At 33.2% G+C, this 15,099-nt stretch overlaps 2 protein-coding genes across 4 annotated transcripts; both read right to left on the bottom strand.

Annotated features, from left to right (window-relative positions):
• Window position 1: 1 nt before the first annotated feature.
• On the bottom strand, window positions 2–2,268 carry LOC117227395 (prostaglandin reductase 1). Its single transcript, XM_033482581.2, has 5 exons — window positions 2,109–2,268; window positions 1,855–2,045; window positions 809–1,103; window positions 451–727; window positions 2–365 (listed from the first exon to the last, which is right to left on the bottom strand). Exons 1-5 carry the CDS (start codon window positions 2,114–2,116, stop codon window positions 24–26), a joined length of 1,113 nt encoding a protein of 370 aa, XP_033338472.2. The 5' UTR covers window positions 2,117–2,268; the 3' UTR covers window positions 2–23.
• A 919-nt stretch (window positions 2,269–3,187) lies between these two features.
• On the bottom strand, window positions 3,188–14,764 carry LOC117227608 (HEAT repeat-containing protein 5B). Of its 3 annotated transcripts, XM_033483006.2 has the most exons (35): window positions 14,465–14,764; window positions 14,060–14,237; window positions 13,614–13,825; window positions 13,395–13,542; window positions 13,224–13,334; window positions 12,959–13,142; window positions 12,717–12,877; window positions 12,389–12,638; window positions 12,160–12,303; window positions 11,837–12,087; window positions 11,643–11,754; window positions 11,302–11,554; window positions 11,117–11,226; window positions 10,873–11,036; window positions 10,628–10,660; window positions 10,130–10,204; window positions 9,775–10,050; window positions 9,411–9,692; window positions 9,146–9,335; window positions 8,879–9,048; window positions 8,469–8,790; window positions 8,131–8,397; window positions 7,868–8,049; window positions 7,539–7,784; window positions 7,235–7,454; window positions 6,905–7,162; window positions 6,654–6,816; window positions 6,463–6,578; window positions 6,086–6,370; window positions 5,768–6,004; window positions 5,539–5,690; window positions 5,254–5,467; window positions 5,127–5,141; window positions 4,853–4,998; window positions 3,188–4,771 (listed from the first exon to the last, which is right to left on the bottom strand). In XM_033483006.2, the coding sequence occupies exons 2-35, from the start codon at window positions 14,186–14,188 to the stop codon at window positions 4,595–4,597; spliced, it is 6,255 nt and encodes a 2,084-aa protein (XP_033338897.1). In that variant the 5' UTR covers window positions 14,189–14,237; window positions 14,465–14,764; the 3' UTR covers window positions 3,188–4,594. The 3 variants fall into 3 exon arrangements, with proteins under 3 accessions (XP_033338897.1, XP_033338899.1, XP_033338898.1); XM_033483008.2 differs by lacking the exon at window positions 10,628–10,660; XM_033483007.2 differs by lacking the exon at window positions 5,127–5,141.
• Window positions 14,765–15,099: the final 335 nt, after the last annotated feature.

Genomic DNA, 15,099 nt, shown 5'->3' on the forward strand with positions numbered 1-15,099 from the left:
GTTCTTTTGCAAAAATATTTTCTTTAAACTTGTACAATAGCTTTACCGGTATTTGTACCCTTTAACATGCCACTAAATGCTTCAAACATATTTTCGAAACCTTTGGTAACAGTTTCGCGAGTTTTAACTTTTCCTTCCTGTATCCATTGAAGATTTTTATATATTCCTTCCATCCAACGATTGGTCCAACGAGTTGCAATGAAGCCTTCTAATTTTAACTGGTTGAATACAAGAGCCGGCTGAAGTACAACCGTTTTAGGCAGAGATGCAGGATCTTCATTGTATGAAGAAATACTTCCGCATACGGAAACACGGCCAAAAGTGTTCATCTGATAAATCACTGTACTGGAAATATCTCCTCCCACCTGATGAGAATCAAATATTTTATGCAGCCAGAATTATATAACAAATTAATTTATTAATTTTTTTAAATATATCCTTTAATCTTACATTGTCAAAGTAACAATCGACTCCTTTTGGTGCTACTTTTTTCAATGCAGTTTTAACATTCTCAGTTTTGTAGTTAATGGCATGGTCAAAGCCAAGCTCATCAACCAACCATTTACATTTTTCATCAGAACCAGCAATGCCAATAACGTTCATCCCAAGAACATTTTTTCCTATTTGACCAACGTGAGAACCAACAGCTCCTGCAGCACCGCTTACAACAAGTGTTTCACCTTTTTTCGGCGCACAGATATCTATAAAGCCAAAATATGCTGTATTTCTGAAACAAGAAGATTAAAATTTCAAGTGCACTGACTATTATTTATAAACGTAGTAAAAGATTATTATAAGTCGTGTGTACCCTGGCATTCCCAAAGCTCCTAAACATAGGGAAGGTGAAAGATTTCCAATATCTGGCAAAAGAAGCGGCTTCTGATTCAGTATGTCTGTGTCACTGAAGTTCTTTGAATTAACAATTGTGTGCGTTCTCCACCCAAAATAACCAACAACTCTTTTTCCCACTGGATACTCTGAATTCTTAGATTCTAATATTTTAGCCACTTGTGTACCAATCATTGTAATCCCAGTTGGATATCTAAGAGTGTATGGTCGCATATAAGGATCCACCGAAAGGAATTCTGCCTGAACCAGGAATTCTAAAGAACATAATTTAACATTAAGAAACATGTTTAGAAATCTCTGTGAAATAAGCAAGGAGAGAACAATGAAAGTTGCATGTTACATTATTCATGCTTTAAACGTTAAACTAACATGGGATTTCGTCTAAATGTAATATGATGGTTTTAATGAAATTTACACGCGAAAATCGAGATTAATGAAAAATTTCAATAAAATCGATGTATTACAAATAGTTAGTGTCATCTGCATATTTTCCCGCAATTTACATTGAAAACTTTAAACATCTTAATTATTTAATTACATCATACTTGAAACATCTTAATTACTTTTTACATAATCGATAGTAGAGATAAGATAACAATAAACATGGTGTCCCTGAAAGATATGTACCAGTGGGCAACAGGTGATTCCTCATAAAAAGAAGATGAACAAAATATAGAATAACATTTTTTTGTTTGGGACCTAGTTTTCGAGAAAACTCTGTTTAAAAATTCTCTTTGTATATACACAATTGCGATTAAGATGTGATTCGTCAAGTGACGTACACGCCTATAGCCGCCAGAGCGTATTTATAAATCCAATTTTCAAACTTGATTTTCTCGAAAACTAAGTCTCAAACCAAAAATCTTATTTCACATTATTTTCATGATTTTTATGAGGAATCATCTGGTGCCCGCTTCTACATACCTTTCAGGGACACCTTGTATGTAATCTTTAATTTTTATAAATGTTGAGTATTACGATATATGTGAAGAATACATTACTTACCCTCATTTTTGATAGGAGGCAGTTCTTCCTCCACTAATTGTAGATCAGTAGGTTTTGGTTCCCCTTGGAAATGTTTCACCAACACATACTTTTTCGCCTTAACCATTGTGCTGAAATGTGCTCCGTAAACTCCGTAAAATGATTTAGCAACAGTTTCAACTGACCGATGAAGTTTTATAGCTCCTAATAATCTGAAAAAATATATTTTATCATTAGTATTTTATTGTGTTGACAAAAAATCCAATCATATTTACATGGACATATGTGTATATTCCTGAAAGAGATAACTTATCGAAGAAGCCGGCCGTGACGATTAAATACAGACATAGATACGTGTAATAAACTAGCTTTTCTTGTAAGTAATTTCCTTTATATATCCTTTTCTCTGTTCCCCACTCCCACTTTTTTACTAATTGTCCATCATTACACGATAATGCAAGTCATTCAAGTGATTTCAGGAAGTGATAATTATGGAGTGACATAAGCAGTCAACAGTTGCCTTTAAAATATTCCACAAGTTAAGATCCTATAAACACAAAGTTAACATTAAATCTTACTTCGTATTTCGCGCCATTTGCGACAAGTGGCGCCTCTTGCGGCAAAAACTGAAAGCTCCTTTCGGGGTCCGTACAGCGCCAATTAATCCGGTGGCAAAACGCTCAAACTGTTAGCCAAAATCAGCTGTCGGTAATTTTGGCTAGTAGTTTCAGCGTTTTGCCACCGCACTAATTGGTGCTGTACGGACCCCGAAAGGAGCTTCCAGTTTTTGCCGCAAGAGGCGCCACTGTTTGGCTAGCAGTTTGAGCGTTTTGCCACCGGACTAATTGGCGCTGTACGGACCTCGAAAGAAGCTTCCAGTTTTTGCCGCAAGAGGCGCCACTGTTTGGCTAGCAGTTTGAGCGTTTTGCCATTTACTAATTAGCGCTGTACGGGCATTGAATGGAGCTTTATATTTTCTCCAAAAGAGGCGCCACCATCGTCGCATATGCATTAAACAAACATTAATTATGACAAAACTAGGGCACACAAAAATAAATCAAGTATACAGAATTGTTCGACAGAATATACACAATGCACAATACAAGCCTAAACCTAAAAATAAAGACATTAATTATGACATATTAAAACAACATAACCTATCAGCGCATGATCATTTACTTGAATTCGTTTAAATGTTTAAAATGTTGAGATAGATTTATGGAAATATGATTCATGAAAATCTGTTATTTCTCTGGTAGGGCACTGACTGAGTAAGATACATGCATAAAGTTTAATGCAACAACAAGGAAAATACATGTATTTTAGCAGTTCATATTATATTAGGAGAAAGAAATATCACGTAGCATATTTTATTCATTGTAGTTCTGTAATTCAGTTTTATTACATTATTGTATATTTATATAGTTTCTTAACATCATTTAGGTGAATTTTATAGTTATGACATATATTTCCTTTTGGATAATTTAGTTTACAGTATACAACATTGTTCAATATGTCTGTATTTTTGTTGTATAATTAAATAAGTTATACTATAGATTGCATTCTTTGTTATTGATTTCAATGATGTTTAAGATTATAAATGTCTAATTAAGCTTTTAAATACATGTGAAAATTATATTCAAATATTATAAGAAGCATGTAATATTAAGCAACTTCAGTTGCCATAAATTCAGTTTAATAACTGGTTACTATCTAATCACGTTACTAATACGTATGAAAAATAATTTATATATTTTATTGCACTAATTGGAATATGATGTGTTTGCACTTCAACATTTCGTTATGTAGTCTCTATTATTTTTCTGTCTCATAATAATCTATTGTTACAAGTATTGTAGAGAGAATAAAAGATAAATAAATAGGCAAATTAATAGTTTAATTTGATGGTTTCTACAAGGTTGTATAAGACTACATTTTTAAATAAATATAAATATAATTGTACAATTTTAGTATACAATTTTTTTTAATATTATATAATACTTCTCTATACAATTTGAAAAAATAATTAAAAATCTAAGAAAATAATCATTTTCTTAATGTAGAAAGATGTAAATGCAACTAATAAAAGAACAGAGCTTAGTAATGTATTTACTAATTTTAGCAATATCGCTCGTTCCTTGTGATTTTAACGTTATTCTAATTTATTGAGTAAAATGTTAATATTCATTAATAAATAAGCACTACACACAAACTAGTTTGATGAAATTTTCGAGATGTAAGTTTCACAACGAAAATATTAGAATTTCTTGCACAATACTCAGTTACATCTGCTCTAAGAATAACACTGATGGAGCTCAACTAATGTATTAACACAATAATCATACATCAATATGTACTTGTCAATATTGTTAGCACTATTCTTAACACATTGTATACCGCACACAAGAATATTTTTTATGCATAATTTTTTTTAGAAATATACTTAGATATAATAAAATTTTTTAAATTAAAATCGGCTAGTATAAAAATTTCTGTTAATTACAGAACAATGGACTATACATTATTACATTTTACTTATTATGTAAATGTAGTAACATATTTATATGTTTTTATATAGTGTCCTTCATATTTCTATAAAAACGAATGAGATAATTATTAAAAATAATTATAAATAATTAATTATACTCTCGATATATCATGAATACTTCAAGAGCTCACTAAAAGTAAATTTCATTGACAGCAACAAGAACATGTATATCTAAACAGGTACACAATGTGTTAAATAAAGTTACAGAAAACTTCAGTTAAAATTTGAAAAATCTGTTTTGAGCTTAATAGATGGTGTGGAGACCTTAATTTGTGGTTTCACTAAATCTACGGGTCGGGTATGCCTTTGTGCTTGTTGATGAGAAGACCTGACAGCATTTTCTAATTTCGTTTTCAGTTCTGTGGATTGCGACATTAGTGTTTTAAATTCCTGAAATAAAAGTATACATTACGAAACTTATTCAACTAATTTCAGCTAAAGGTAATTATTTATATTGTGCAAATATTATACCTGAGGATATTTTGGTCCTATTTTATTCAACCATTGAAAACTCTGTTGATGAAGACTTAACTGATATTTAGATGCTTGTTGAAGTTGATCTCCTTCCAATAAATAATTAATTAGAATTGGCACAAGTAAAGTCAACATCTGTATACCTAATTATTTATAAAAAAAAAGATTACATTAGTTTTTAGTACTATATATGGAGAGTAATTACATGCTGTCAAGATTGAAGCAGATTTTAATGTATCAGTTTCTAAATACGCTACTATTTCTTACACACCTTGTAAAAGGTCTCCTGAATTGCGTGTAAAATAATTTTTATTAGAATTTATCTCAATATCGTTCTTATTCGCATCGAGGTAATAATATGTAAAATTATGAAAAATTAATAAGCACTATGTACGTACGATGGGAAAGATCTGCAAGTCCTATGAGAGCTTCAACGGTGCTGACGCATTCCAAGGTAAAAGATAATTCGATATCGTTTATAACTTGTTTGCTCTTATCACTGTACAGATACTCCACTAATCTAGGAGCTAATGCATGAATATAAGGCGTACTAATTGTACGTTCTGGATGCAAAAATATCGTTCTCAATGTCTGGACACATTTTAGTCTGACCTAGAAACATTTAACAATAAGTATAAATTTGCATCATATAAAAAGTTCGTTTAAAGTATTATATAACTTACCATTGTATTTTCCGATTGGAATGCATGCCTAAAGTGATTGATGCATGGAAACTGCAGGTTCGGTGCACTTACAACTTCTGGTAAAGCGTGAAGAACGAAAACCGCAATACCTAATATCATTGCCACTTCATCCATTTTCATCTCATCATTTCCTATCAACATATTGATTTATAACACGTTTGTAATAGATTACACACATTTGAAACAAATAATTATGAATCTTACATACCTGTTTTAGCGAGATCAATAATTTTAGCCAGAGCACTTTGTAAAAGGCTTGTCCACTGATCTTGGCTTCTATGATCTTTTGCATATTTATTTGTAGTAAGGTTTTTCATGCAGTGCAAAGCTGCATGGACTGGTATGTCCGAGCCTGTTTTATTACACTCATTATCCATACGTACTGCGGTTTCTCTTATTACTCCAGTTGCTAGATATAATAATGTCGGCAAAATTGCTATGGCTCCTGAAAAAATATAACGCAGATAAGTATGAAATTCTTTTGCGCAGTTAAATGTTTAGACTTTCTGTTATTACAAATAGATACCTTGAGGAGAACAAAGTGTAGGGAGAGATTCCATTATATTAAGTGCAGCTGCAATGAGCTTCCCACTTTCTTCGGATGGCATATATCCCCTTTGAGATAAAATTGCAGTTGTACCACCAGGATTAGGATTTAACGCTGGTATTTGACGTACCAAAAGGCACAGACACACTTCGAGAATAGCAAACACAAGCGACTTTCCTGGGATAAGCTCGCCACTTTCTTCACCTTCTCCCAATAGATCTACATCTTGAGTTTCATTACTTTCCTCATGCGAAGGTGCAATTTCTAATTGGAGATTCAAAGACATTTATAAACGTTGAAGACTAAAAAAGCTTTTGCCTATGACTTTCGGACTTATTAGAAAATTGTTTAATTACCTTTCAATTTATTTTTTTTCTTTTCCGTAAGATCTTCTTGCGCAGCTTTCATTACTTGTTTTAAAACCTCCATTACTATCATCTGAATTACGTAACTTTCTCTTGTTAATAACATCCTATAATAAAGAATTTGAACAAATTAAAATATTCTGTTTCGCATGTGTTTGTCTACATCTTAATAAAGATCGTACCTATGAAGTACATTACATAATTCAAGTGGTAATGAGCGATCTGTAATTAACACTTTACGAGCCCACGCAGAGTCTAATAATGTGTACAGGGCGTTCAAGCATGTTTCTATGTTCTGTGTAGATTCTGAAGATCGTGGACTACATAGTGCTTCCATGCATATACCTAAAATATTAAATAAATATGCAATATATATATAGCAGTAATATTATCATTTGAATATTAGTAACATAATCATTTAAATAATAGTTACCAAACAATAAATGAAATCGTTCAATATTAGTGTTAGCTTTATTAGTAGCCACATCATTGTTGTTGTTATTATTATTTGCCACGTTCGAAGTTTGCACTTCACTGGTTGTTTCCTCTATTCCAAAACCTTTTGCATTCAACCACAGTGTCGCAGCGTGAAGGATCGGTGCCCACGATTCTGCGTAATGAGGTCGAGCAGAATCCATTGTATCTGTTGTATAAAAAGCACCGCCATCGTGTGGCAACTGACTAGAAAACTCTAATAATACAGGAAATTTATTATTAATATTATGATGCATATTGTCCACTTAGAATTAAGAAGTAATTATACCTGGTGGTAAAGAAAGCAAAGCATGATCTCTCAGAGCAGCTAGCCAATATTGACTTAAACTCAACAACTCTGGTTGTACTAAACTCAATAAACTTTCAGTCTGGAATTCAAACTTTCCAAAGTCTTCATCATTTCCTTCACCGACATGATTTATATTTTGATTAAATGTGTCTTTACTGTTTAATGCAGCACCGTCACGTATCATAGCAACAACATACACCTAAATAAGATATTAATATAAACATTGTAATCATTGGGTATGTAGTAATATTTAAACAAATTATACTAAAAGCTTATATTATACCTCTGCCCAAGCTTTCAGTATTGCTAATCTTTCCAACGTTAACAGGCTTTCATTATAAAGTTGTGGTCGGGTTTGTCCTTCTCTTAACTTTTCCAAAGAGGACACAAGCAGTTGATGCACTCTGCGAAGATCATTCAGATCTCTTGCCACTCCGCTTCCAATCCATGCACTGCAGGCTTGGCATGCTGCAGCTGTAACATGCGATGCTGTTTCCGCTGAAAATGCAGGTCTCAATGCAGCTCCAACCTACAGCAATTAAATGTCGAACAGAAACGTAAGATACTATAATTAAGTATAAATAATTTATATCCTAGTAAAAGATTCATTACTTGTGCTTGGAACTGTTCAAGTAACAAGTGTCCAGGAAATTCTGGTTCAGGAACTTTTGCAAACTTATCTATAATCTCTTGAAGGGTTTTCAAGCCTTCCAGTCGCAAAGGATCACAATCACTAGTCGCTGCCATGAACGCCATTCGTACCAAGTCGGAGAGATGCAGTACCAAGAAGTCACCTTATTTTGGAGTTAATGTAAGTATAAGAATGTCGCCAAATATGATATAATATTATATTTGCATTTTTAAAAGAGTCATACTTTTTCCTTTAGACAGTTGCATTTCTTTTGCTAAGGCTAGATCAAAGTGTGCTTGTTTATTATTCACACAAGCAGCTACAATTCGTCTAACACATTGCGCTGCAAAAACTCTAGTTGGCCACCTTGGAGTGACAGTTGGTCGCTGTTTTGTGGAGTCATCTGCATGAAATTCAGCTTGATCGTCATCTCCTTCAGCATCTGCATTATCATTATCCGTAGCACTGTCCTCAACATTAATTGTATTGGTTTCTTCATTGCCACATGTTTCTATACGTAAATAAAATATATAAAATTTCTTGATCGTTTAAATAGATATTCACATGAATTCATAGATATACCTGATGCTATAGTAAGAACATCTTTGCATAGAGATAACCATTGCGATAAATTATCCGCAGCCAGTATTTGCAACATGCTGGTTAACGTATCATGGATATCCTTAATTAATTTACTATCGGTTTCTGTGTCTAGCATACTAAACAAAACACCCGGAAGACCAGTTTCTGTTATAACAAGACCTTCGACCATATTAGTGTCCCGACTTTCATTAGCCAATGTCATTGCGTGTTCGCATACTTCTTTTGCTTCACGTTGAGCTAATTGACGAAGACAAGATATAGCGGCTTTGCGTAACAGTAAATGATTACTTGACAAGGTTCGCTAAGAACAAAAAGAAACAATGTTTAATATTGAAATGACCGTTAACCATATTTGTCGTGTTTATGTCACAGAATACGATAATTCTTACACATAGTGTAGGAACGAGAGAAGACAAGTTAACGTGTCTCGGTGCGAACAAATGCAATTGTTGAAGGCATCCAGTAGCTTCCGCTTGTACAAGAGGATCTTGATGATCTTGCATGATAGCACAAGCGCACAAAAATGATGAACGAGCCATACAAATCGTCGACGTATTACCTGAGAATTATTAAAATCGATAAATCAAGGTTCTTTATTATTTTTACCTATTCAACGTCTGATAAAAATGTTCAACTTTAATGGAAAGGCTTCGAACCTTGTAATTCTGGTCCTATTGTTGTAATAAGTGCTGACAATACTTTCCCTATACACTGATGTACATCAATATAAGAATGAGGAACATTGAGAAGAAGAGTTAATGCCAAGGACAATGTGGGTTCCACATAGCCTCGAAACATTGGTCCACCAGAGTCAGCTATCAGTGCAAGAGCGTGCAACGCCCACACCTGAGAAGATTTATGTGTTATTATTATATTATATACACGTAGAAAAATATATTGTAATTATAATCGTAATCTTACTTGTACTACAGGCGATGAGTTATCTTGGGCAAGTGCAAGTAAAATACTGACGCTTGTATTGAGATGCTGGCTAGATCCCATCCCTCCGACATATTTATGGAGGCATCCCAACGCTAAAGAATGACCGGTTCTACTCGCAACATCGCGAGCAGATTTCAAACGATCAAAACTCGTTTGCGCTAATTCCGCTGTAAATTTAGGATCTGATATAACTTGAGCCATTCTTCCAACAGCTTCGCCCGCTGCCCATCTCAGTATTGAATTACTGCTCACTAAAGCACTCTGCAAACGTGAACAGTATTGCTACAGAGTATTTGGGTGCAGTTAATTAATTAAAGTCAATAGACACTAAATGAACTCTTACAATTATAAGATTAGTGGCAGATTTTTTTACATCTTCTTGACCAAATCCAGTTTTCGCTTCATTAAGACCCTTTAATCCACTCAACACAGCCGTAAAAACATTCATCTGTATTGCTTCTTGTCTACCAGACTTTGTGTGTTTTATACACTCGCTGAAGTGATCTAACATCTGTAATCTATGCTTATTCGCCACACGTGGGAAAATTTGCCCAAACAGGGATACAGACAAGTCAATAACAGCAACTCCCAAAGGTAGAGGACCAGGAATTATTTCACCCTGTAGATGATGTTATTAAAATTAAAAATGTTTATAATCGTAATATGTCATAACACAAAACAGATTTCTATATAGTTACCTGTGGTACTGGCCTGTAAAGACAACACGGGTTGTGTTCCAAAGCTCCAGATCCTGCAGCACTATTTGGTTGAAGCTGAAACAAATGTCAAATATAAGACAGCAATATTGTTTGATAAGATAAATTGTACACAATATCATATAATTTGTGAAAAATATAATTATATAATGTAAAAAACATAAATGAAAGACATAATATAATAAGTACATAACACGTTCATATTTGCGTCGTGACTCGTACATTAGAGGTAAAATATGTTCAAGTGGAATTAAGCTACGTGATCATAATAAATATCGACAGTAACGAGGGTTTTAAGAAATTAAGGAAGAAATTGAATTAGCTGATTTCAATATCAATACTCATTTCACTAGTATATTTATAGATCAGCATAAAAATTTTAAAAAATATAAGTGTAAGAGAGAGAGAGAAAGAGAGAGAGCACAGATGAGTGGCAATGCTATTACAGACTAGTGAAAGGCTTCATAGAACATTACTCACATGTTCCAAATCCGCCCTTCTGTTAGGTTCCATCTAGACATGATCATAAATGGCACATATTAATGATAAAAAGCTTAAAATATGTCACGTTGACATTCCCTCTTTGCATTACACCTGCCTTAATTACTTAGTTACACTTTTTTTGTTAAAAAATACCAGTAATGTAAAGTTAGTACATTGATGTTGAATGATTTAAATTAATCAATGGGAAAGCTATTACTCTGAATACACTTTAAAACACCTACTTGATCTTCTATGGTACGGTGATCCGTTTCTTGTAACCATGTGCCAAGGATTACAGAGTCATTAGCATGACAAACAGCACGCAATAATGAAGTTGTTGTATTTCCGGGGTTTTCAGTCAATGTAAATTCTGATACTAACATTCTCAAGAGATGCGTGTAAGAACCTGCTCAATGTATTACATGTTCATAACGTAATGCACGAATAATTAAGACAAATAAATTTTGAATTAATTTTTATGTTTACCTTCGAAAGTTTGTGGTGGTAATAATAACAACGTTTCATATAAACGTAAACGAACCATAGCAGCTGGAGCTTTCAATTGTTGTCCATAATTTTTCAATACAGGTGACAAGCTAAAATTTTTTTTTTTAGTATAAAATCATTTAAATAATATTTGCTATAAATGAATGAAACAGCAGTTGATATACTTTGTTAACATTGCCAAAGCAGATTCAATGGGTGTCAGAAGACGTCTTGTAATATCATCGTTTAAAAGTTCTGGACAATGCAATAGAAAACTGTGCATCGCCGATAGAGCGCCAGCTCTGCCTTCTAGAGTTACTTGCCAAGTAAATGCATCACCTCTAGCTTTTTCACTTTCGAGTTCTTTATTGGAACGAGGAAAGGAGTTCCTCCATAGTAATAGCATTCTAGGCAATAGTCCTTTTACTACTGCTGTACCTGTGCAATGAAAATTATATTTTTATGAATAATAAACCATACTATATTCATATATACATACGTCTGATAAATTGAAATTACTACCAACCAAGAGTCATTATAGCTCCAATTAGAAGCCATCCAGCATGAGTCCTATTTAACGATAGACGACTATTCTGACTTGCACTCCTTAAAAGCTCTTCAGCGGTATTGAAAATTATCTGCATTCGAAATTAAGTACGTTAAATAACAATAAACAATAATATATAATATCATTTTTATCATTAAATGTAATATATTTACTTTTCCTTTTGTATGAGGAACTCCAAGTGGGGATAAACGAACACTACCGAGAACTGCAGCCAGGGCACTGCTGTAACCAGCTATTGCTTCTGGTGAGCTTCGCATATTTTCAATTCCTTCTACACATCGATCAATTAAAGGTGTTATTTGACTCGGAACGGCTACACAAATACAACGCAAACACCAGGAAGCTGCAAGTCTTGCTGCTTGACACGGATGAACCAGGACAGTCATAATTGTGTCAATTAAATCTAAAATATTATATGAAGTATTTAGTACTAAACATTAATCAGATGGTGAAGTATGTGAAATAAAATACATACTCAATGATTGGTCAGACAACAAATTACAAGCTGTTGTGCCCAGGCCCAAGATTAAGTTACCCATTTCTTGTAATGCACAGACTAATAAGTGTTGACTGAACAATGTTTCTTGATTGCAGTCCTTAGCATTCTCTGGACTGAAATCTAAAAATCAGAAAAAAAGGATTAATTCGAGAAGAAAAGATATAATTCGAGAAAATGTAGAAGCACTAGGAGTGATCAATCTTACCAATAGAATTCATTTGCTTCAGAATAATGTGTGCTATTTCCTTGCAAGCAGCAGCTTGAGCTCCTTCACCTAATAATTTTCCAATAGTACCATGTAGTATAAAATTGACACATTTTCTAGAATACACAGCATCAACATGTGAACTAGCGGCTTTTGGATTAGTTACAAGATCAAGTACATGTGCAACTAATGCACCAACATTACGTTCAAGCCATGATCCTCCCAACATTTGCACAAATACCACATATGCCTAATATTTCAGAGAAAAAAAAGACAAATAACTAAGAATATAAATTAACATAATTTTTATATTTATATTCTTTCTTACATGTGTCACTCCAACTCGGACTTCTCTATTAATACTAGAATTTCCTTTAATTATTTCACCAGTGCCTTTTAAAAAACCTACTCCACCCCTTAAAAAGCCAGCCATTAAAATATTCAATACTTCATCGAGGGAAATTTGTTTATAGCTTTTGTTTTGCGTCACTAAACAAACAGAAACGATTACCGTAAATACTTCTTGTTGATATTTAATGAGAAGTTAAAATATATGTTTTTTAAAGATACCTGAAGGATTTTTTCCTTTTGGAGTTGAAAGTTGGGTCATTGCTACCAAACTACCCAACAGTTTAGCCACAGCACACCTCACTTCATAATTTGAGCCTTCAAATGCTCGGAAACAGAGAGTAGCAACACTTTCTATTTCAGTGGTATATAAAAATGGAGCATGATTCAACATTTCCAGTAAACACTGTAAACATTACTTGTATTTTAAATGATTATTATCCATTTAATTATATCTACAAAACTGAAGATGATAAAAATAAAGTACCTTAGCAGCAGCACATCTTACAGCCATTACTCTATCTGTGAGATAATGTCTAGAAACTTTATATATTTCTTTATGAACATTTGTAATTGCGGATCCCATGCCAGCACAAACCTATCAAATTAGTACAAAATGTGAACTTAATGTTGTATTTTATGTAATTAAAATTATTACCTTTTCAAGAGTATGCATGATTTCTATTCGTGTTTGTGATTCTGCAGAACGCAAAGATTTGATAAGAATTTGCACAGTCTCTTCGTATGATCTACCCATCATTCTTCCTAATTTTTCATACATACATCCTACACAACATATAGCAGCTCTGCAAGAAATTGAAAACTCCGTATACCTTGTATTTGAAAAATGCTATTAAACAAAAAGTTAATTGCTTACAATCTTGTTGGGAGAAAACTTGGGGAATCATCCTTATTTCTGAGAATATCATTGCATTTGTTAACAGTATCAAAAAGCAAAAATGTATCGCCAACACTGAATAGTGTGGCAAGACATCTTGCAATGAGTCTACGTGTAGGGGGACCAGGAGCCCCCTGCATATGTTTAGTTAACTGTTCTACTAGTTTCTGCTGACATCCTTTAATGTCACTCTGAAAGTATAAAATTATTGTCATATATATTTAATATATAACAAGTTTCCATTCATCGCTATTCATTTTGGTAAATAAATTTCAACTAGTTCTAAGCAAATCTTAGAAAACAAGACAGATATAGATATATTTATGTCTAGTTAAACAATGGCTCTGTTGAAAAATATAGTAACAAACATGAGCTATAGAAAGTCAATTTGTGTAAAAAAAAATGATCACGTAGAATAACAATACCTTTTGTGCAGCTATTAAAACCTTATCTAAAAAACGCAACCATTCGAATATAAAAACTGGTCGTTTGGCCTCTGGGATTTGATTAAGGGCATCCTCATTGAGGGTTAAACTATGACTCAACTCCATCATGATTTCAATAAATTAAATATTAGACAGTTCGATTCTTTTCACAGCTCCGCTGCAACAAAATTATTACTGTATATTATTTGCAATTTTGTTTCAACATCATCATTTAAGTGTAACTTAATAAAATTAGTCTATGACGTAAAGACGTAGCATAAATTTAAATAGGCAAAATCCATTGACAAGCTCCGACATATTTTCATCGTTTTCATTTGCAAATTAATTAGTTCGAAATAAGCATAAAACAACAAAGAAATTGGAGAAGATAACAAGACTAAATACCAGATTCACGTTACGATCCGCAATATTATGAATATGTGGCAAGCAACATAATTTTTTGTTCTGCATGTAGGATCCATACGAAATCACTTCATTTCACCAAAACTATAGAAATATTTGCACTTATTTACGTTTCCCGTTGCAAAGTTAAACAATACAAAACGAATGACTTTATAAACGGTCTGCCATTCTTTTCTAATAATCTTTAGCGGTTCCGAGTAATTAGAATAACGATCTGCTTTTTCCATATAATTGACAAATCTTATCATTTGAGTTAGGTTAGGGTGCATCGGCAATCATCTGATTCAGATAAGAACCATTGACAAATAATTACACCAAGACCACCTGCTCAATGTGATTTTTACAAAACCCGCCGACATCTTTATTCTATACACTCTGTGGTGGACATCCATTCTTCCGGGATGCGCGCGCGAGTATAACTCGCGCCAAAATTTAAACGAGGCTGAATACTCGCGTACATAAAACATTCACATGACGTATATTTAATGACAATAATCTGCGTCTACTCTAATTTCTCGATCATAAACGAAGTAACTTTTTAGCGTTACATTTATTTATGTATTCCTATTGTAAAAAGTACAAGTTTAGTTACAAAGATAATTACTTACAAGTATTTA

This window comes from Megalopta genalis, chromosome 5 (assembly GCF_051020955.1).
Source record: "Megalopta genalis isolate 19385.01 chromosome 5, iyMegGena1_principal, whole genome shotgun sequence".
NCBI classification, from domain to species: Eukaryota; Metazoa; Arthropoda; class Insecta; order Hymenoptera; family Halictidae; genus Megalopta; species Megalopta genalis.